This window comes from Hypanus sabinus, chromosome 5, assembly GCF_030144855.1.
Source record: "Hypanus sabinus isolate sHypSab1 chromosome 5, sHypSab1.hap1, whole genome shotgun sequence".
NCBI lineage: Eukaryota > Metazoa > Chordata > Chondrichthyes > Myliobatiformes > Dasyatidae > Hypanus > Hypanus sabinus.
Window position 1 is genome coordinate 156,870,088 of NC_082710.1, and position 21,013 is coordinate 156,891,100.

General features: G+C 48.7%; 1 protein-coding gene across 6 annotated transcripts in view; it reads left to right on the forward strand.

Annotated features, from left to right (window-relative positions):
• Nucleotides 1-18,549, forward strand: part of LOC132394489 (PHD finger protein 1-like) — a 75,060-nt gene extending 56,511 nt beyond the window's left edge. For all 6 annotated transcript variants that reach the window (XM_059970706.1, XM_059970709.1, XM_059970707.1 and 3 more), the window contains 4 exons: nt 2,521-2,644; nt 8,361-8,452; nt 8,954-9,046; nt 15,139-18,549. In XM_059970706.1, coding sequence (XP_059826689.1) covers nt 2,521-2,644; nt 8,361-8,452; nt 8,954-9,046; nt 15,139-15,508 — 679 coding nt within the window. In that variant the 3' untranslated portion in view covers nt 15,509-18,549. The remainder of the gene's footprint in view (nt 1-2,520; nt 2,645-8,360; nt 8,453-8,953; nt 9,047-15,138) is intronic.
• Nucleotides 18,550-21,013: the final 2,464 nt, after the last annotated feature.

Consider the following 21,013-nt stretch of genomic DNA (forward strand, 5'->3'; position numbering starts at 1 on the left):
CATTGCAAGTACACAGATATATAAATATATAAATATTAGAAGGAAGTCAGTACAGTCCCCTGTGGGACCCCAGTACTGCTTAGAGCCATGTCTGAAACACAGACGCAGAAACCGTGGTCTGCCAGTCAGGTAAGCTATTATCCAGGGTACAATGGAAGTGCGGAGCGTTTCCCCTAGAAATGAGGGCTATATGTACGGAAGACACTTGAGAAATCAAAATCCATGACCCTCACCGTGCTGCCCTGCACTTATCCAAATGGAAATGGGCTCTGTTCAGCAGGTAGACAGCATCGTTGACTGCAGTGTACACCTGGTAGGAAAACGGCAGGGGATTGAGGGCTGATCTGACCAGGGGTTAGAAGAGAATCAGGAACAGCCTCTCTAGTTTGAGGCCAGGGCCACTGGATGGTAGACATTCAAGACTTTTGGTTGGCCTTCCCTGGATACTGGGGCCACACATGATGTTTTCCAAGCTGAAAGATTTCCACTCAGATTGAAAATGCGCTGGAGAACTCCACACAGCTACTCAGCTCAGTTCACACCACCTAGTCCCAATGCTTTGCCGTGTCTGAGTTTCCCCAGAGTCCTTCTCACCTGCTCAGTAGTGAAAGTGAGTCCATGATGACTGGGGAATTGGTGGAAGGTAGGAGCCGGGGGAGGTGAAGAATGGAACAACCTATTAGTTCATGGAGGTGTGAGTGGTAGGTGCAGGGCAAGGAGAGGAAGTAGGCAGTGGTAGCTTGTATTGTTCATCCACGTGTTGAACTGGAAGACGGAGGAGGTGTTGGCGCAGAGGGAGCACTGGGTGCCTCGGCACCTGGACTGGTGTACTGAGGTAGGTGGGAACAGGAGAAGGACAAGAATAGCCCTTAACTCAGTGGAGTTAATGGGGCATCGGCGTGACGGTGTTTCCGTAGCAAGTTATTCTTGTTTTTACAAGGCCGAGTTGCTAGCTCGACGCTCAACCCGACTTGGATTCGAACTCTGGAACCTTCGCTCTGGAGTCTGGCACTGACAGGAGGGCAATTGTCAAACCTATCGAAAAATTGGTTGACCTCACTAGCTCATTCACAGTTGCATTCTGAGGTTCTGCAGCTCAGCTGATTGAAGCCAGTGATGTTCTACGTGCCTGTCCACACTTGTGTGTTACTCTGCCGAAGATTCCCCCTGTATTCCTCTTCAGCCACTGAGAGGGAAAGTGGGGGTATACGGTTGACAGAGCCAGTGGGGACTAGGGGCCTGTTTCCATGTTTGACTCGAAGAGCCGTACCGTCAATCCATCCTCCCAGTCCTTGCGGGTTTGTCCCATGGCTCCTCACGGTTATCTTTGCCTCTGTCAGTATGTCATACAGCCGGGTAGGGTCACAGTTTGCTGTGTTCGAGCTGACACCACCTGTCACATATACCTGTTTCCTGAGCTCAACCCCCCCCAGTGTCTGATAACAGCAGATCCAGCACAGTGATGGTGGTGGACATTGGACAGTCAGATCGAAGCATGGACTGGGGTAGGGATCAGCATTATGCTGAGCCCTGCATTGTTTTGTTTTCCTGTGGCCTCCACGTGAGGTGCCATTCTGCAAGTGTTGGGTATAAGTTTCTCCTTGCTCCTCCCTGCCACTCCAACCACTCCCCTCTCCCCATCATTCCTTTCCCTGGCACTCTGACCTCACTCTCTGCCCCATCACTTCGACCTCAGTCCCCTGCCGTTCACTCCGACCTGAGTCCCCTCCCGTCCACCGACCTCACTCACCTCCCGTTCACTCCGACCTCAGTCCTCTCCCCATCACTCCGAACTCAGTCCCCTCCCGTTCACTCCGACCTCAGCCCCCTCCCATTCACTCCAACCTCAGTCCCCTCCCGTTCACTCCGACCTCAGTCCCCTCCCGTCCACTCTGACCTCACTCACCTCCCGTCCACTCCGAACTCAGTCCCCTCCCGTCCACTCCGACCTCACTCACCTCCCGTTCACTCCGACCTGTCCCCTCCCGCTCACTCGGACCTCGCTCCCCTCCCGCTCACTCGGACCTCGCTCCCCTCCCGCTCACTCGGACCTCGCTCCCCTCCCGCTCACTCGGACCTCGCTCCCCTCCCGCTCACTCGGACCTCGCTCCCCTCCCGCTCCCTCGGACCTCGCTCCCCTCCCGCTCCCTCGGACCTCGCTCCCCTCCCGCTCCCTCGGACCTCGCTCCCCTCCCGCTCCCTCGGACCTCGCTCCCCTCCCGCTCCCTCGGACCTCGCTCCCCTCCCGCTCCCTCGGACCTCGCTCCCCTCCCGCTCCCTCGGACCTCGCTCCCCTCCCGCTCCCTCGGACCTCGCTCCCCTCCCGCTCCCTCGGACCTCAGTCCCCTCCCCATCACTCCGAACTCAGTCCCCTCCCGTCCACTCCAACCTCCCTCACCTCCCCCTCCCGCCCACTCGGACCTCGCTCCCCTCCCGCCCTCACGGACCTCGCTCCCCTCCCGCCCACTCGGACCTCGCTCCCCTCCCGCTCACTCAGACCTCATTACCTGTCTCGTCCAGGTCTGTACTCGAAGGGCTAAAGAAACCGAAGGTGAGAAGACCCTTGCGCCGGAGAGACCCTCAGGACCTGTACGCCCTGAAGACGAGGAAAGCTCGACGCCTGCTGCAAAGAGCCATCAGTCAGGTGTGGTGGTCAGGATTGAGGAGAGAGGCTGGGACACAAGGTCCTCCATAGGGCACAAATTGGGTGGATGGGAGATGAGAGAGGCTGGGACACAAGGTCCTCCATAGGGCAAAAATTGGGTGGATGGGAGATGAGAGGCTGGGATAAGGATAAGGATGTGGTGGTAGTGGGGGAGTAGTGGAGGTCACGGGGGAGTTTGGGACATGAAGTGGGAAGGAAGGGAGATGGAGATGAGGGGAGAGGCTGGGGTCGGGATAGAACTCCCAGTGATATGAATGTGGGGGGGTTGTAGTAACGGAGGTTACAAGGGAGGTTGGGACATGAAGTGGGAAGGAAGGGAGATGGAGATAAAGGGAGAGGTTGGGGTCAGGATAGAACTCCCAGTGATATGAATGGGGGGGGGTGTAGTAACAGAGGTTACAAGGGAGGTTGAGACATGAAGTGGGAAGGAAGGGAGATGGAGATGAGGGGAGAGGCTGGGCTCGGGATGGAACTCCGAGTGATATGAATGTGGGGGGGCGGGGGGAGTAACGGAGGTTACAAGGGAGGTTGGGACATAAAGTGGAAAAGGGAAAGAGGTACTGGAGGTCAGGAGAGGGGCTGGCACATGAGACTGAGCGTTGCGGATGGTGGAGATGGGGAGAGTCTGTTGCGGTGATGGAGAGCTTCCATGTGAACAAATATTCAGGACGGGATAAGGCCACTAAGCCCCTCGAACTTTTCACATCATAGAACTGTAAGCCACAACTCTGGCATGATAGCCCAGTTTGTTGAGAGGGATAAAGGCTCATCTCTCTCCTGAGCTGTCAATCCATAGACTATTCCGTGTCTCAATGGTTTTTGTTTTTGATTGTCACATGTACCATGAAGAGCCTGTCTTGGGTACTGTTCATACAGATCACATCATTACACAGAGCATTGAAGTTTAACAAGATAAAACAATAACAATTGCAGAATAAAGTGTAAAAGCTACCAAAAAATGTACAGTGCAGGTAAAGGATGAACTGCAAGTTCATAATGAGGTAGATAGTGTTATCAAGAGACCATTTAATAATCTGATTGCAGTCGGGGAGAAGCTGGTAGGTGCTTTGTCGACTTTGTATCTTCTGTCGGATAGGATGGGGGAGAAGAGTGAATGTCCTCGGTGGGTGGGGTCTTTGATTATGCTGGGTGCCTTACCAAGACAGTGAGAAGAGAGTCAAAGGAGGAGAGGCTAGTTTCTCAGAAGAACTCTTTGCCTCTACTGCCTTGTTGGGCAGCCAGACCCAAACCTTCTACATTCACTGTCTGTGGAGAAATTTCTTTATTCTCCCTCTGCTTCCTGCCACACACCTGAAAGGGAAATGGGGTCAGTGTTGATGGAATCAGAAAGGATCTGGCAAGTATGGATTGGAACAGGTTGATTTTTGACAAAGAGTCACTTCAGAAGTGAAAATTTGAGAGTGCAGAGTTTGTATGTTCCTGTTAGGTTAATTGGCAAGGATAACAGTTTTAGGGAACCTTTGTTTTTGAGAAATATTGGTTAAGAAAATGAAGGAGAGACATCACAGACAGGAACAAATGAGGTACTTGAGAAGTGTAAGAGATGCAAGAGAACACTTAAGAGGAAATCAGGAGGGTTAAAAGAAGGCATGAGGTTGCTCCAGCAAACAAGGTGAAGGAGAATCCTAAGGACTTCTACACATACAGTAAGAGCAGTAAAAGGAAAGCCAGAGACAAATCAGTCAAAGTGGTAATCAGTGCGTGGAGCCGAAAGAGATCAGAGAGATCTGAAATGGATTTGATTGCATCTGTATTTACTCGGGAGCTGGACACGGAGTCTGTAAATGTGAGACAATGCCGCAGTAAGATCATGGATCCTGTACAGATTACAGAGGAGGAGATGTTTGCTGTCTTGAAGCAAATTAGGATGGGTAAATCCCCAGGGCCTGACAAAGTGTTCCCAAACAAGAGATATTTAAAACATCCTTAGCCGTGGTAGGGTGCTGGGGGATTGCAGGATAGCTAATGTTTAAGAAATGCTCTAAGAATAAACCAGGAAACTATAGGACTGTGAACCTGACATTATGGTGTGAAAGTTATTGGAAGGTATTCTAAAGCATTGGACATATATGCGTTTGGATCGATGGGGAACGATTGGAGATATTCAACTTGGCTTTGTGCGTTGTTGTCATTCCTTTTCACAACTTTTGGCGCATTGGGTATTTTTGCCGTTTCCGTAGCATTTTTTATGAGATCGAGTTGTTAGCTCAACGCTTAACCCAGCATGGAAGACGTGCAAGGAGCCAGCCAGATACAAAGTCGCCTTGAACTCCAGAGCTGATGCCAACACACCACCAGCCAGCAGTTGTGCATAATAGCACACTCGATGCGGGAGGAACTCAGCAGGTCAGGCAGCATCTATGGTCAACATTTCAGGCCAAGACCCTTCATCAGGTCTCTTGTGTGTGTTGCTTTGGATTTCCAGCATCTGCACATTTGTCATATTTTGTGCACAGTGGGCTGTGTCTAACCAATCATCTAGAATTTGTTTTAGAGAAATACTAGAAAATTGATGAAGAAAAGGCAGTGGATGTTGTCTGCATGGACTGTAGCAAGATGTCTGATAAGGTCCCGCATAAGAGGTTGGTCAAGAAAGCTTCTGTCGCTTGGCATTCAGGATGAGGTATTATATTGGATTAGTCATTGGCTTCGCAGGAGAAGCTAAGAGAATAGTTGTAGATGGTTGTCTCTGACTGAAGGCCTGTGAATAGTGGTGTGCCACAGGGATCAGTGTTGGGTCCGTGATTGTTTGTCATCTATATTAACAATCTGGATGATAATGTGGTAAACTGGATCAGCAAATTTATGGATGACACCAAGATTCGGGTTGGACAACAAGGAAGACTATCAAAGCTTGCAGCAGATCTCAGCCAACTGCAAAAATGGGCTGAAAAGTGGCAGATGCAAGTTAATGCGGACAGGTGTGAAGTGCTACACTTTCAGAGAACCAACCAGGGTAGATCTTACATAGCGAGATCCTAGAAAGGGGTGATAGAGTTAGATAGGTTCATAAAGAGAACTTTTGGCACATTGGCCTCACAAATCAACGTATTGAATTCAGGGGTTGGGATGTTAGTTTGAAATTCTACAAGACGTTTGTGAGGCCTAATATGGAATATGTGGTCACCTGGCTACAGGGAAGATGAAACTAAGATTGAAATAGTGCAGAGAAAATTTACAAGGATGTTGTCAGTACTTCATGATGAATTATAGGGAAAAGTTGGAAAGATTAGTTCTTTTCTCCCTGGCACATTGATAAGGGTATACAATATTATGAAAGGTGTAAATAAGGTAAATGCAAGCAGGCTTTTTCCATCAGGGTTGAGTGAGACTACAACTAGAGTTCATGTGTTAAGGGTGAAAGTTGCAATGTTTAAAGGGAACATAAAGTTGGACTTCTTCACTCAGAGGGTGATGCGAGTGTGGAATGAGCTTCCAGCACAAGTGGTGGATGCAGGGTCAGTTTCAACATTGAAGAGAAATTTGGGTAGATGGCTATGGAAGGGTATAGTCTGGGTGCAGCTTGATGGGACGAGGCAGATTAATGGTTCGGCACAGATCAGATGTTTCTGTGCTGTGTGACTGTATACTCTGTTTCAAAATCCCCCTGCCCCTCCGTGTCATTTACTCGGCATTCCCTCTCCTGCCCCCTCAGAGGACAGTGTGCAGTGCCACACACTTCTCCACATTGAATTCTACTTCCCCTTCTCTACATCTGATCAGTCCTTCTGTGACGATCGGAGTCCGAACTCACTCCTTCTCTATAACACACAGTCCTCTCTACATCCTGACTAATCCTTCTGTGACGATCGGAGTCCAAACTCACTCCTTCTCTATAACACACAGTCCTCTCTACATCCTGACTAATCCTTCTGTGATGATCGGAGTCCGAACTCACTCCTTCTCTGTAACACGCAGTCTTCTCTACAGTTGACCAATCCTTCTGTGATGATCAGAATCCACACTCACTCCTTTGTAACACACAGTCCTCTCTACTTCCTGACTAATCCTTCTGTGACGATCAGAGTCCGAACTCACTCCTTCTCTGTAACACGCAGTCAGAATCCACACTCACTCCTCTGTAACACACAGTCCTCTCTACATCCTGACTAATTCTTCTGTAATGATCAGAGTTCGAACTCACTCCTTCTCTATAACACACAGTCCTCTCTACAGCTGACCAATCCTTCTGTGATGATCAGAATCCACACTCACTCCTTTGTAAGACAAAGCCGCTTTTGCTATCGTGCCCAAGCTGGTCCCACAGATCACTGTGGTGTACCAGGACAGGGGGTACCCACCAATCTCCCACTCACCTCAGTCCCATGATGTCACACTCTTCACTATTCCTTCCTAACAACAAGTTACAGATACACTAAGGGTTGTGTGTGTGATACAGACCTCTGTGTGTATGTGTATGAGAGATAGAGAGCTGTGTGTACGTACATGATAGAGAGAAGGGAGAGCGAGCTGTGTGTGAGAGAATCTGAGAGTTCTGTGTGTGTGTGTGTAAGAGAGAGGAAGACTGTGTGTGTATGTACTTCTTTACGTGTGCCTATTTGTGAAAGATTGTATGTGTGAGAGAGTGCACGTGTACATGTGTGGGAGAGGGGGACTGTGTGTGAGAGAGAGACTATGAGAGAGTATGTGATTGAGAGAAAGAGACCGTGTGTGTGTGATTGAGAGAGAGGTTCTGTGTAGTTTGAGCAATTATGACGATAACAATACCTTTCCTACCCACCTGGCATCACATATCGTCTGACTGTCCTCGTTCACTCCCCCATCATTTTATTCAGCTGTTCTCTGCTTCCCTTGCCAGTCCTGAATATGGCTCTCAGCCCAAAATGATGACTGTTTCTTCAATTCCATAGATGCTGCCTGACCTGCAGAGTTCCTCCAGCATTTTGCGTGTGTTGCTTAAGATATAAAGATTGACCTTTTGATCTTCCAGTCTCCCTCATTGTAGCCCCTGCACTTCATATTCTCTGCCTACTCGTTGTCTGAACTGCAACAGTACAGTTGGCATTCCAACTGTGTATATACAAGTTTGTGAGAGAATGTCTGTTTGTGTGTGTGTGAGAGAAATCCTTAGTGTTTCTGAATCTGGATGTATATATGATGCTGAGAGAGTGGGCAATGTACATATGAATGCATTGTGTGAGGTGTGAGTGAGGTTGTTTCTGTGTGTGTATAGTGAGTGTGAGAGTTTGGGTGAGTGTAAGAAGAGTGTGGAATGAATGTGGATAGGTGCATAAGAGGTGCATGTGTGTGTAGTGAGTGTAAATGTGGATGTGTGTGTATAGAAATCAGAATATTAGGAATGATATTGCATTATCTATGACTTGTCTGTTTAATCTGATCCACACTTGCTGACGATTTCCAGCTCCTTCCTGCACATCCCTCCATCCTCTCCCGGAAAGTCTCAGCCATGGGATCTGTGGTCTGTGGGGAGATCAGTGGAGCAGGGGACAGGCACTGTTTACTGCCGAGGATGACAGTAGTTGACGTCTTGCTGCCCTGGGACTCGGCAGGGCCCAGACTGTCCTCACACCTGGGCTCTCCAGCTGGGTGTGTTCAATCCTGGGTGGGTAGGTTTTTGCATTATCGGGGCTGGCAGGTCCTCAGTAAGGGCTGGGCTCTGTCTGGGGTGTTGATGGTGTCTTTCTGCCTGCAGAATGTGGTGGTGAACCCCTCCAGCCCGAACCAGGCCTACCGAGGCAGCAAAGGCAGTGTGAGTGCATGCCCTGCCTGGGAAAACATCGAGAGGTAGGAACCACTCCACAGATAGGCAGGCAGGCCAGGTGGGTGGGAGCCAGCCGGCATTCGGCCTTCTCAGTGGGCTGCTGAACATGTTCATAGAGGACCAGGGAGAGGGGCATACTTATTCTGTGCATACACACCCCTTTCACCACCTCACTCTCCTCCCCTCTTCCGGCCCTTCCCCCCCTCTCTCCCCCTCGTCCCCTCACCCCCCCGTCTGCTTGCCCCCCTCATCTGCCCACGCCCCAGTCCGTTCCCACCCCTCTCCCTGTGTGGCAGTCTTGCTTCGTCACTGGGTATCACACTGTTGAAAGATCTGCTCCAGGAGGCGTCTCACCGCCACCTTCTGATGGCCAGTGATGGGAAATAAAAGCCAATCTTCCCAGTGATGTCCAGTTGTTGAAATACAAACCAGAGGTCATATCCAGCTGACTACACAGTAAGCCAGTGAATGCATGGTAGTGTGCTGTAGTGGACAAGTGTTTCAGCCATTTTCCTTCTCAGCAGAACGCCTCCCAAGATGATGTTCGCCTCCATTCAGCCGTCATCTAACACTGTCCGCAGTCTGGAATCATCGTCCTCCTCCTCTTTGGAATATGGGTAAGAGTCTCCTTCCTCCCTTTCTCATACTTTGTTGTACGTCTGTTTACTCCCACTCCTCCATCACTGATCCCCCTTCCTCTCCCCTCACTGGTTTTGAATTCCAAGATACCTATGACAATGCCAAAGGATGTGCTGTGTATAATAACCAGCAAATCATTAGGTTACAGCATTGCTGTGCTTACCATGTAACACAGTGTGGTGTAGGGGTGGGGTATACAGTCCTTGCTGACCAAGTACAGCTGATACAGAGATGTGTATTTCCTGCACCACATCGTGCTGCAGGGTATCACTCTTTTTTAGTACGCTGTACTAGCCTTTCTATCCACAATGTTGTTCCACCTCTTCAACCTGCTCCAAGATCAATCTAACCCCTCCCTTCAACATAACCCCTACTTTCCTTTCCCTGATGTGCCTCTCTAAGAGTGTCATAAATGTCCCTAATATATCTGTGTATCAGCACCCCCGGTAGTGCATTTCACTCACTCACCGCTTTCTGTGTAAAAAAAAAACAAAGGTGTCTGACATACCTCTCCCAGCACTTCAGAGTTGTGCCCTCAGTATTCGCCATCGTATCTCATATTTATATACTTTATGGTATTTTTGGGGTGAAATGCGGCCACGTTTATTAGGTACATAGTAGGGACTCGTACGATATCGTGTATTCCTGAGGTCTGATGCAGCCATGCAATATATAACATATACACACTAGGATATGGGATAGAGGGCTTGGACATCTATGGTGGCATGCAGTGTGCTGCAGTTGTAATTCCAGATGAATTGGAAATCCCAAAGGTTTGTTGTCAGCAAGGCCCTGTGTTGAAGCTCACCAGGATCCCATTTTCCACAGTCCCCTTAAACTCATCTTCGTCTCACTGTTTCACAGCATCCAGACACCAGGTTTGATCCGGACCTCCACCGCTGTCTGTGTGTGGAGTTTGCGTGTTCTCCCTGTGATTGCACAGGTTTCTTCGACTTCCTCGCATATCCCGACAATGTGCGGGTCAGTGGGCTAATTGCCCCTAGTGTGTAGGTGGGTGGTGGAATCTGGGGGCAGTTGATAGGGACGTGGGGAAAATAGAATAGGAACAGTGTAAATGCATGGTTGGTGGTCAGCATGAACTCAGTGGGCCGAAGGGCCTGTTGCTCTGTTGTATCTCTATATTACTGAGTTTAATACTGCTACATAAAATAGTATGTGTGTCACAGAAACATAGAGCAGAGAACTGTTCAGCACAGGAACAGGCACTCCTGCTCACAGTGCTGTGCCAGACTATTTAAGTGCCCAACTAAACTAATCTCTCTGCCTTCACAATGTCCATTAAGGCAAGTCAAGTTACTTTCATTGTCATTTCGGTCATAACTGCTGGTACAGTACATAGTAAAAACGAGACAACATTTTTCAGGACCATGGTGTTACATCACACAGTACAAAAACTAGACTGAACTACATAAAAACAACACAGAGAAAAAAAACACACACAACAACTACACTAGACTACAGACCTACCCAGGACTGCATAAAGTACACAAAACAGTGCAGGCATTACAATAAATAATAAACAGGACAATAGGGCAACGTGTACAGTGTGTAGTGTAAATGTCCGTGACGGTGGGAAGAGAGACCCCGATGATCTTCTCAGCTGACCTCACTATCCGCTGCAAGGTCTTGCGATCCAAGATGGTGCAATTTCCGAACCAGGCAGTGATGCAGCTGCTCAGGATGCTCTCAATACAACCCCTGTAGAATGTGATGAGGATGGGGGGTGGGAGATCGACTTTCCTCAGCCTTCGCAGGAAGTAGAGACACTGCTTGGCTTTATTTGCTATGGAGCTGGTGTTGAGGGATCAGGTGAGATTCTCCGCCAGGTGAACACCAAGAAATTTGGTGCTGTTAACAATCTCTACCGAGGAGCTGTCGATGTTCAGCGGGGAGTGGTCACTCCGTGCCCTCCTGAAGTCAACAACCATCTCTTTTGTTCACATTCAGAGACAGGTTATTGGCTCTGCGCCAGTCCGTTAGCTGCTGCACCTCCTCTCTGTAAGCTGACTTGTTCTTGCTGATGAGACCCGCCATATCCATCCACTTACTGCACATTTCTGTGTTTACCTCAGAGCCTTTTAACCACCTCTATCATATTTCTCTCAACCACCCTGGAAGCACATTATAGACACCTACTTCTCTCTCCGTGACAAATTTGTTCCATATCTCTCCTTTGAATTTTCCCCTCTCATCCTAAATGCATGCCCTCTGCTATTAGACATTTCAGTCCTAGGGGAAAGATACTGGCTGTTTGTTTCTGCCTCTCATAATCTTTGAAGCCTCCAGCAGATCTTCCTCAGCTTCTGCCACTCCAGAGAAAGCAACCCAGATTTGTCCAACCTCCCCCTATACCACACACACTCTCATCCAGGCAACGTCCTGTAAACTCTCTTCTCTTGCCCCTTTCCAAAGCCACATGTCCTTCCTGTGATGGGGCAACAAGAGTGAATGCAGTACTCCAGATGCAGCCGAAATAAAAGTTTTACGAAGCTGCAATATAACTTCCTGACACTTGAACTCAATTCCTCAACTAATAAAGTTGAGAATATTATATGCCTTTACAATCCTTTTAAAAACCAACAGAAGGCATCTAAAAAAGTCATTAAGAAGGTAAAGATGGAAAACAAAAGTAAGGTAGCCAATAATATCAAAGAGGATACCAAAAGTTTCCTTAGATACTTAAAGTGTGAAAGAGAGCTGAGAGTGGATATCAGACCACTGGAAAATGATGCTGGAGAAGTAGTAATGGGCGACAATGAAATAGTGGACAAAATGAATAAGTGTTTTACATCAGTCTTCATTATGGAAAACTAGCAGTATGTTGAAAGTTCCAGGTGTCGGGCATGAAGTGTGTGAAGTATCTGTAACTAGAGAGAAGGTTCTTGGGAAACTGAAAGGTCAGAAGGTAAATAAATCACCTGGACCAGATAGTGTACACCCCAGAGTTCTCAAAGAGGTGACGGAAGAGATCGTGGAGGCATTAGTAATGATCTTTCAAGAATCACTAGATTCTGGAATGGTTCCAGAAGACTGGAAACTTGCAAATCTCACTCCACTCTTCAAGAAGGGGGAGAGGCAGAAGAAAGGAAACTATAGGCCCGTTAGTCTGCCAGTAGTGGTGGGGAAGATGTTGGAGTCAGTACCATGGTTTCTTTAAGGGAAAATCATGGCTGACAAATCTATTGTAATTCTTTGAAAAAGCAACAAGCAGGATGGACAAAGAAGAATGGGTTGATGTTACGTACTTGGATTTTCAGAAGGCCTTTGACAAGATGCCACACGTGAGGCTGCTTAACAAGCCACGAGCCATGGTATTACAGGAAAGATTCTAGCATGGGTAAGCCAGTGGCTGATTGGCAGGAGGCAAAGGTGGAAGTAAGGGGAGCCTTTTCTGACTGGCTGCTGGTGACTAGTGGTGTCTGCAGCCTTCTGTGTTGAGACCGAATCTTTTTACTTTATATGTCAGTGATTTGAATGATAGAATTTGTTGCAAAGATTGCAGACAATATGAAAATAGCTGGAGGGGCCAGTAGTTTTCAGGAATTGGAGAGGCTACATTAGGACTTAGATAAGTGGACAAAGAAATGACAGATGGAATACGGTGTCAAGAAGTGTGTGGTCATGCACTTAGGTAGAAGAAATGAAAGGGTTGACTGTTTTCTAAATGGAGAGAAAACACAAAAAACTGAGGCGCTAGGGGACTTGGGAGTCCTTGTGCAGGACTCCTAAAGGTTAATTTACAGGTTGAGTCTGTGGTGATGAAGTCAACTGTGATGTCAGCATTCATTTCGAGAGGACTAGAATATAAAACCAAGGCTGTAATGTTGAAACTTGTTAAAGCACTGGTGAGGCCACACTTGGAATACTGTGAGCAGTTTTGGGCCCCTTAGAAAGAATGAGCTGAAACTGGAGGGTGTTCAAAGGAGGATCACAAAAATGATTCCAGGACTGAATGGCTTGTAATATGAAGAGTGTTTAGTGGCTCTGGGCCTGTATTCACTGGAATTCTGAAGAATGAAGTGTGACCTCATTGAAATCTATCAAATGGTGAGAGGCCTTGGCAGAGTGGATGTGGAGAGGAGGTTTCGTATGATAGGAGAATCCAAGGCCAGAGGACACAGCCTCAGAATAGAGGGCTTTCCTTTTAGAATGGAGATGAGGAGAAATTTCTTCAGCCAGAGGGAGGTTAATCTGTGGAATTTGTTGCCACATGCAGCTCTGGAAGCTGCCTTTATGTATATTTAAGGCAGAAGTTTATAGATTCTTGATTAGATCGGGCATGAAGGGATACAGAGAGAAGGCAGGAGATTGGGGCTGAGAGGAAAATTGGATTGACCGTGATGAAATGGCAGAGCAAACTCGATGGGCCCAATGGCCTAATATATGTAATGGTTGTGTGGTCTTTTCTGATCAACCAGTGCAGCTATGAACAAGGTCCCCAGGCTCATTAACATTGTTAAGAATCTTGTCATTACCAGCATACTGTTTCTTTACATTTAAACTCCTAAAGTGCAATACTTGACATTTGACCTGGTTAAACTCAATCTGCCATTTCTCACATAAGGCTCACCAGTCCATAGTTTCCACAGTTATTCCCATTTCCCTTCTTTGAATAGTAAAACGGTATTAGTTGCTCACCAGTCCTCTGGGACCTCACTTGTGGCTGGAGTGAACACGAAGATATTGGCCAAGGCCTCAGCAATCTCATTTCTTCCCTCTCTCAATAACATGGGGTAGATACCATTTGGCCCTGAGGACTTATCCACCTTAATGCTTCTACAGGCTAACCAATATTACCTTCTTAATTATCTCAATGCCCCAGCAAATTAGCATGTTCAACACTGATCTCCCTATCCTCCACATCCTTGTTGATAAATACTAATGTAAGGTACTCATTAAGGTCCTTATCTACGTCTTACACCTCTATCACCTTTAGTGGTCCTGCCCTCTCCCTAGTTACCTTCTTGCTCTTGATTTTTGTGTAGAATGCCCTGGGATTCTTGTTAATTCTACTTGCCGTGAACTTTAAATGCCCCCCCCCCCCCCGACTTCCTAAATGTAACTTATGTTTCCTTCTCCTTATTGACTAAATTCATCACCTCCATCGACATATTTTGCCACCTCTGTCCTTCTTTCTGACCAGAATATATCAGTCCTGTACTCTGTGTAGATGGTCTTTAAACACCCTCCACATGTCAAATGTGGACTTGTCGGAGGCAGTTGTTCCGAATTAATTCTCCCTAGTCCCATAATTTGCCCTTCTCCAATTTAAGACCCTTCCTCATTTTCCATACTTATCCTTATCTACAGCTGTCTTAAAACCTAAGAAATTGTGATCGCTGTTCCCTCACTGATCTCACCAAGCTGGGCTCATTATCCAACACCAGGTCCAGTATCGTCCTCTTCTTGTTGGTCTGTCTACATAGTGATGTAGGAGACTCTCCTGGATGCACCTAACAAGAACTTCCCCAAGTAAACCTCTTGCACCAAGGAAATCCAAGTCTATATTGGGGAAGTTGAAATCACACAGTGCAACAATAATAATAATCCTGTGCATTATATAAGATAGTTACAGTTTTAACAATCCTGTACTTTAAATATAAGACAGGTGTTTTCATAGGTTATATGATATTACACCTCTCTACATGAACTGCTCAGACGGATGGGTTCTCTGGTAAAGTGGAATTGGATGGGAGGTCCACACACACAGTGAGGGGGAGGGGTCTATAACTCCAACCCCTCCTCCACCCACCACCACACGCACACATACGTGGAGGGGTTTGTACTGCTTTAACACATGCGGCAGAACTGAAACCCTCACCATGCACATACAGAGGTAGATGGGATTGTACCACCTGCGTACAAAGAGGGATGGGACTGTAACTCCCTCCCCACATGCCCAGGGTGGGGAATTTTGCTCCCCCCCCCCCCCACGCACATACACAGAGGGAGAAAGGACTGTGCCCCTCAATACAAAGATTGCTGTTGTGCTCACATCCCCCCCTCAGTGCTGCTTCACTCTCACCCCCACACCCTTGCTCTTCCACAGTGACACTGCGGGCTGCCCGACCCGAGCAGCTGGAGGCGGGGCCCGGCTATCAGACGGTGAGGAAGGCGCTGATCCTCCTGAGGAAGAGGAGGAGGAGGAGGCAGAGGTGGACGACGAAGAGGAAGCAGGGGAGGAGGGAGAAGAGGAGGACGAGGAGGAGTGCTTGGACAACATGGCGGACAGCCGCTCCCAGTGCGACTCAAGTGACGAGGACCTGCCCCTCTCCTACTTCTGCTCCTCGGTCAACAGCTACTTCGGAGCGATGGGCAGACTGGCACGGGGCGAGACGGTGCGGATCCTGGCCCGCCGGCTGACTCTCGACAATAAGGTCCAGTACCTGGTCGAGTGGGGCGGCTCTTCCATGTTTTAGCAGCTGTCGAGGGGATGGGAGAGCAGGGAGCTGGGGTCGCACGGACAGAGGTGTCAGCTGCTCCCTGTCTCTGGCTGTCTCGCTCCCCTCTCCCCTGCAGCTCTGCAGGCTTTGAGCACACTGTTACTGTTTTCAGATGGTTGGGTTTCAGCCCTCGTCATGTCTCAGAAGTGAGTGTGGGAGTCATACCTGTCCTGGGAGACCAACGGCCTGCTGGGACATGACGTGCGAGACGCGGAGTTGAGAGTGGGGAGGGGAGAGGGTGTGCAGAGATCCTCGTCCAGTCCGCCCTTTCGTAAATTAGCCAGTGTTTTGGATGTTGGCCGTGTGTCGTCATCACCCATGAGTGTGTCTCTGATATACATCGATATGTTTGTCACCCACTGGTGATCCTGTTAACGTACTGTGTTGTCTATGGCACCCATGGGTGTGCCCCATCACCCAATGATGCTTTTGCATTCTGCTTATTCCCCCTCTTCCTCCCTACTTCTCCCCACCTTTCTCCTATTCTCATATCTCTCTCTCCCCGTCCCCCTTTCCTCCACATCTCCCCGTCCCCCTTTCCTCCACATCTCCCCACCCCACTACTCCATCTTTCTCTCTGCCTCTCTCCCTCTCTGTATATCTATATTCCCTTTGTCCTCTGCCCTTCCTCCTTCATCATTATTCCTTTCTTCTGCCTCAGCTTCTTGCTTCTTTCCTTGTGCTCCTCTTCCTGTATAAACTCTTCTCTGCCTGTAACCTCCTCTCCCTGCCGCCTCCATCCCGTTGGCAAGAGGGTTCGATCAGGAGTGGACCAGAGCCTCCGCCATTCTGATGTGATGCTGATTGGAGTCAGGAACGAGACTCCAATGCAAAAGGCATCTCCTCACACCCAGGTTTTTAGATTAACCCCCGCATTGTTCCGTTTGCTGACCTCGGAGAACAATCTTTTTTTTGTTTATTTCTCCTCTATCTGACAGATAGGAATAGCCCCTCCCTCTCTCTCCTCTCTTCCCATTTTCTTCCCTCTATCCTCCACTCCTTCCACCTCTGTCCCCCCTTTCTACCCTCTTTACCACCTCTCTACTCACTCTCTTCTCCCTTATAAGACATAGGAGCAGAATTAGGCCACCGAGTCTGTTACCCCTTTCCCACACCCTCTCCCTGCCATCTTTCTATGTATATCTTTTTTCCAAGCCTTTATCATTATTTCAAACACCAAAATCGAACCCTCCCCAAGGCCTGCTATCTTTGTCGATGGGTATAACCTTCATAGTTGGAAACTCCCTCTGGTCACATGACAGTTCCTCTCACACCCTTGCCCACCCCCCATCCCATCCCCACAGCTACAGCAACCTTCTCTTCCCCCTCCCCCCCGCCCCCATCTGTTCCTTGCCAAAGATGGGCTGGGATTTGGGGGCTGGAGTTGCTCTGTTGGTGGTGGCAAGCTCCAAGTTTACCCCCAGTTTCCCCAGCATGACAGCCACAGTGTCCAGAGGTCGTGCCCTGTTGTTACAGGAGATGGGCAGTACCGCCCATCTCAGCCCCAGAGCTGTTATCCTTCCATCCTGGTGGCAGAGAGCATGTTCAAAATTATTGTGAGTATTGAGTCCATGTGGTGCTGGTGTTAATCGCACAGGGATTTTTAGGCTTAATCCTATAGGGTGGCGGTGGTTAAATCAGGACTTAATATCTCTCATTGCACGGTCGTTTGGTTAATCCCAGCGGGATGTTGGTGTCGACCCTGTGGAGGGTTAAGGAAGGTGCTGGGTTTGGACCCAGTGACTAGTGGGTTTCTCGGCTGGGCCTGTGTTTAGCGTAGAGGTGAACCTATGGACAGTGGGGTCTGCTCACCCATCTCCACCTCCTCTCTGGCTGACCCGGGGTTTGGGATTTGTGGCTGCCTACCCCGTCTGCTCCCTCGTGGAGGGGCTGGATGTGTGGGGTGAGAATAGGGATCTCATGCTGACTGTGGGTAGGCAGTTGAGCCTCGGGGGTCGGGGATTGTCCCAAAGCCAAGAGACTCTGCTGGGGAGGAGGGGCTGATATAAGACACTCCCTACCCTCCTTGAGTGGTCCTTGGACCTGTTGCTGTGTGAGGGAGCCACACTTGGGAATCTTTATGTACACCCCATCCCTCTCCCAGTGAGTCGCCCCCCACGACCCACCTGCACTGTCCTTTCCTCTACCTCCGAGGCGCTTGGATCAGAATTCCCTATGGGAATTGTGTGTCCTCAAGGTGAGGGAGCAGGTGGACTGTCCCAGCTTCCATTCCTCCCACCCCCTCTGTCTTGCTCCCCCACTCTTATTCTCCCCCCTTCCTCCTCCTTGACCCACATTATCTCCTCGGTATTTTCCCCTCACTCCCCCCCCCCCCCCCCAATGCTCTGTGCAAACACGACATGAAACCATGGTTTAAACTGCTACATCTGGCCTCAGTGCCATCCGAAGAATTGGGATGTGAAGAGAGTCGAGTACCCCTGGGAGATAGAGTGAGATGGGAGCAAAGAGATTCGGTTTCTGCTATGCAGCCTCTCAGAGTCGAATAGCCCGGGGTCAGTTTTGGATGCGGTGTGGTGGGGGAGAGGGGAGTCATTCAGCTAGATGGAACAAGGAGAGGTCTCTGCTGTGGGCGCCTTGCGGGGATGGATAAAGACTTGCATAACTCCAGGCGGAAGGGTGAAGAGTGGCTGCTGCCCTCCGAATACACAGCTGCCTCCTGTCATCTGTGCGTGAAACTGATGGCTAGCACACAAGCTACACGCAGACACTCCACCGAGGCACTGGCTTCTTCCCTGCACCAAGTCCAGTGTCCCAGGGAGTCGGCTGTCTCTCTCAAAGACAGCCCACACCCCCAAAGATATAGGCACTGAGGAGGTCTCCGAAGTGTCACCAGAGAGAGTTGGACAACGAGGGAGGAGGCACCAGTCTCCGATGTCAAAGTGAAGTGAGGGAAAGTTTATTTTGTTATTGTTAAAAATATTCTACACACATACAGTATATAGATAAGTATATATAAATATATAATTATATAAAATAAAGATTTTGCTTTGTGTAAATTGATTTTGTAATTGGAGTGGAAAGGTTTGCTGTTCCTCCCAGATTCGGTGAGAAGTGGGAAGGTGCGATGTGTCTCCCTTCTGTTCTTCTCCCTGGTTCACTCTCTGCTTTAAAAGCTAGTGACTGGATTTGTCAAGCTCCAGGCATCTTGCGTCATGCTTTCAGAACCCTGCGTACACCATGGACTCCCTCAAGCCTCACCATGTGTTACTGAACAAAAGGGTCTCCTCAACCCCATTATCACACTGAGCCAAAATTCCCAGATTTGCAATTTCCCAGCCTCTCTGGTGTACCTGGCAGAAGTACTTCTGATGTTAATGCAGAGAGGCACCTTCCATCAGTAGCTCCATCTTAAAATTGCTCTGGATTCTTAACTGGGGAGGTGCATTGTTACTGTGCCCCACCCCATCAATGCCTTCACTTGCCCCTTAATCCTCGATGGACTAAAGGCTTGGTAAGAGGTGATTTACATTGGCACTCAAATCTCACCGCTTATCAAAGATGTACTGGCAATGGAGGGGCTCCAGAGGAGGTATGCAGGACTAAACGTATTACAGTATGAGGAGCGTTTGATGAGTCTAGGTTTGTATTCGCTGGAGGTTAGAAGAATGCAGGAGGATATTGTTGAAATCTACCATGCATTGAAAGGCGTAGATAGATTGGATGTGGAGAGGATGTTTCCTTTAGTGGGGGTGCATATGACCAGAGAGCACAGCCTCAAAATAGAAGAACGTTCGTTTACAACAAAAATGATTAATTTCTTTAGCCAGAGGGTGGCAGATCTGGAATTTATTGCCACGGACGGCTGTGGAGGCCATCGTTGGGTATATTTAAAGCAGACATTAATAGGTTCCTGATTAGTAACCTACGGTTATGGGGCGAAGACGAGAATGAAGTTGAGAGGGTACATAAATCAGCCATGATTGAATTAGTGGGAAAAATGATCTAATTTTACTCCTGTATCTTGTGGTCTGCGTTATGTTAGTGCACGTAACATGACTGAGATTTGGGGTATGGATTCTCTGAATCTCAGAAGTATCTCAAAATGGAGACAGGGCCATGTTTGAGTTGTCAGGATTTTCAGGGTGAAGAGAACTAGCAAAGGGAAGGAAGTCGATACCTGGGTGAGATCAGCCATGGTCATATTGAATGGCAAGGCAGGCTAAAGTAGCTGAGAGCCCTACTCTTGTTACTTAACTCTGCAAAACACACCGGGATTCAATCCATTACCGAGGGCCAGTTACTGATGTCGACGGAGGTCGCCATGTGCCAGGTTTTAAGATCTGCCATCCTTGAGCTTGAACCAGCCTGAGACTGGGGAAGCTGCAGAGCGCTCGAGACACCAGGCCAGAAGAAACCTGTCATCCTCAGAGCGTGAAGCCCTCCTGCTGGACTAATGAGGGGAGTTCTCCACAAATCAGGGAGCAACCTGGATCCAACTCCGAAACGCAAATGTCTGCCCAACTGGTTGACGGCATGTAGAGTGGTGTTCACCTCAAGCCTCCAGTTACTGCCGCCACCTCTCGCCCCACTCCCCACTCCCATGTCAATGCACCCAGTTCTGGGAGCTCACGACACTGGAAAGGTACAATCAACACGGTTTTCTCCGTATCTTCAGGGAGGAGAAGCGAACCAATGACCTCTCTCAAATTAATATCCCACGGGGTTCAGAAGCACCACTCCAGCCTGTTGATACTGTCACACTCATCTGTGCTCTGTCATGGGAAGAGGTGGCAGGGCAGGGTGGGAGATAAAGAGGTCGGATTTTTGCGAAGTTGCAGGAACCCCTTATGGTGTTTGGGAGTCTCTCTAGAGTAAAACCATTCAAAGCCGTTACGGGGTATGTTGGATTGTATTGGGAATTTTGAGGCACAGTGTAAGCGGAAGAATGGACTTAACACCCCAATACCAATGACCACCCGCTCGCGCCCCCCCGTCACGTAAGTAGTTGTTACTGCAGTTGCTCCGATACCGTAAAACGCAGACAAAGTGTGTCTGCCTTGATCCCAAGACACTGCTTGCAGAGAAAAGAGGCTGTCTATAAACCAGTACTACTACAGTGTGCCCGACCTCAACTCTCCAGCGCGGGCCTACCCAACCCCTCTCTGTTTAAATAATCAATTGAGTAGTCCACACTTGGCGCAATTATGCTTCAAAATAACATTTTTTATTCTCCAACAAGACCTGAGATTTACAGTATCGATTTCGTACACTTTACATGACCAGTTAGCTGTATAAACTCCCAGGAAACACGGTTTCATGCACACACACTGGACCTTTCCACACGCTTCGTCTGTGTTCTTGTTTCGTGAAGAACTAGAATGCAATTGAACCAGACATTAATAGCAGGGTGCCCTGCACAAGCTCACCAGGCGGGGGCTGTGATACTAACGTCCCACAACTGGGATTAAATTAGGATAAAACTGGGGTTCGGCCCTTCACCCTCTCTGACCCTGCTAAGTA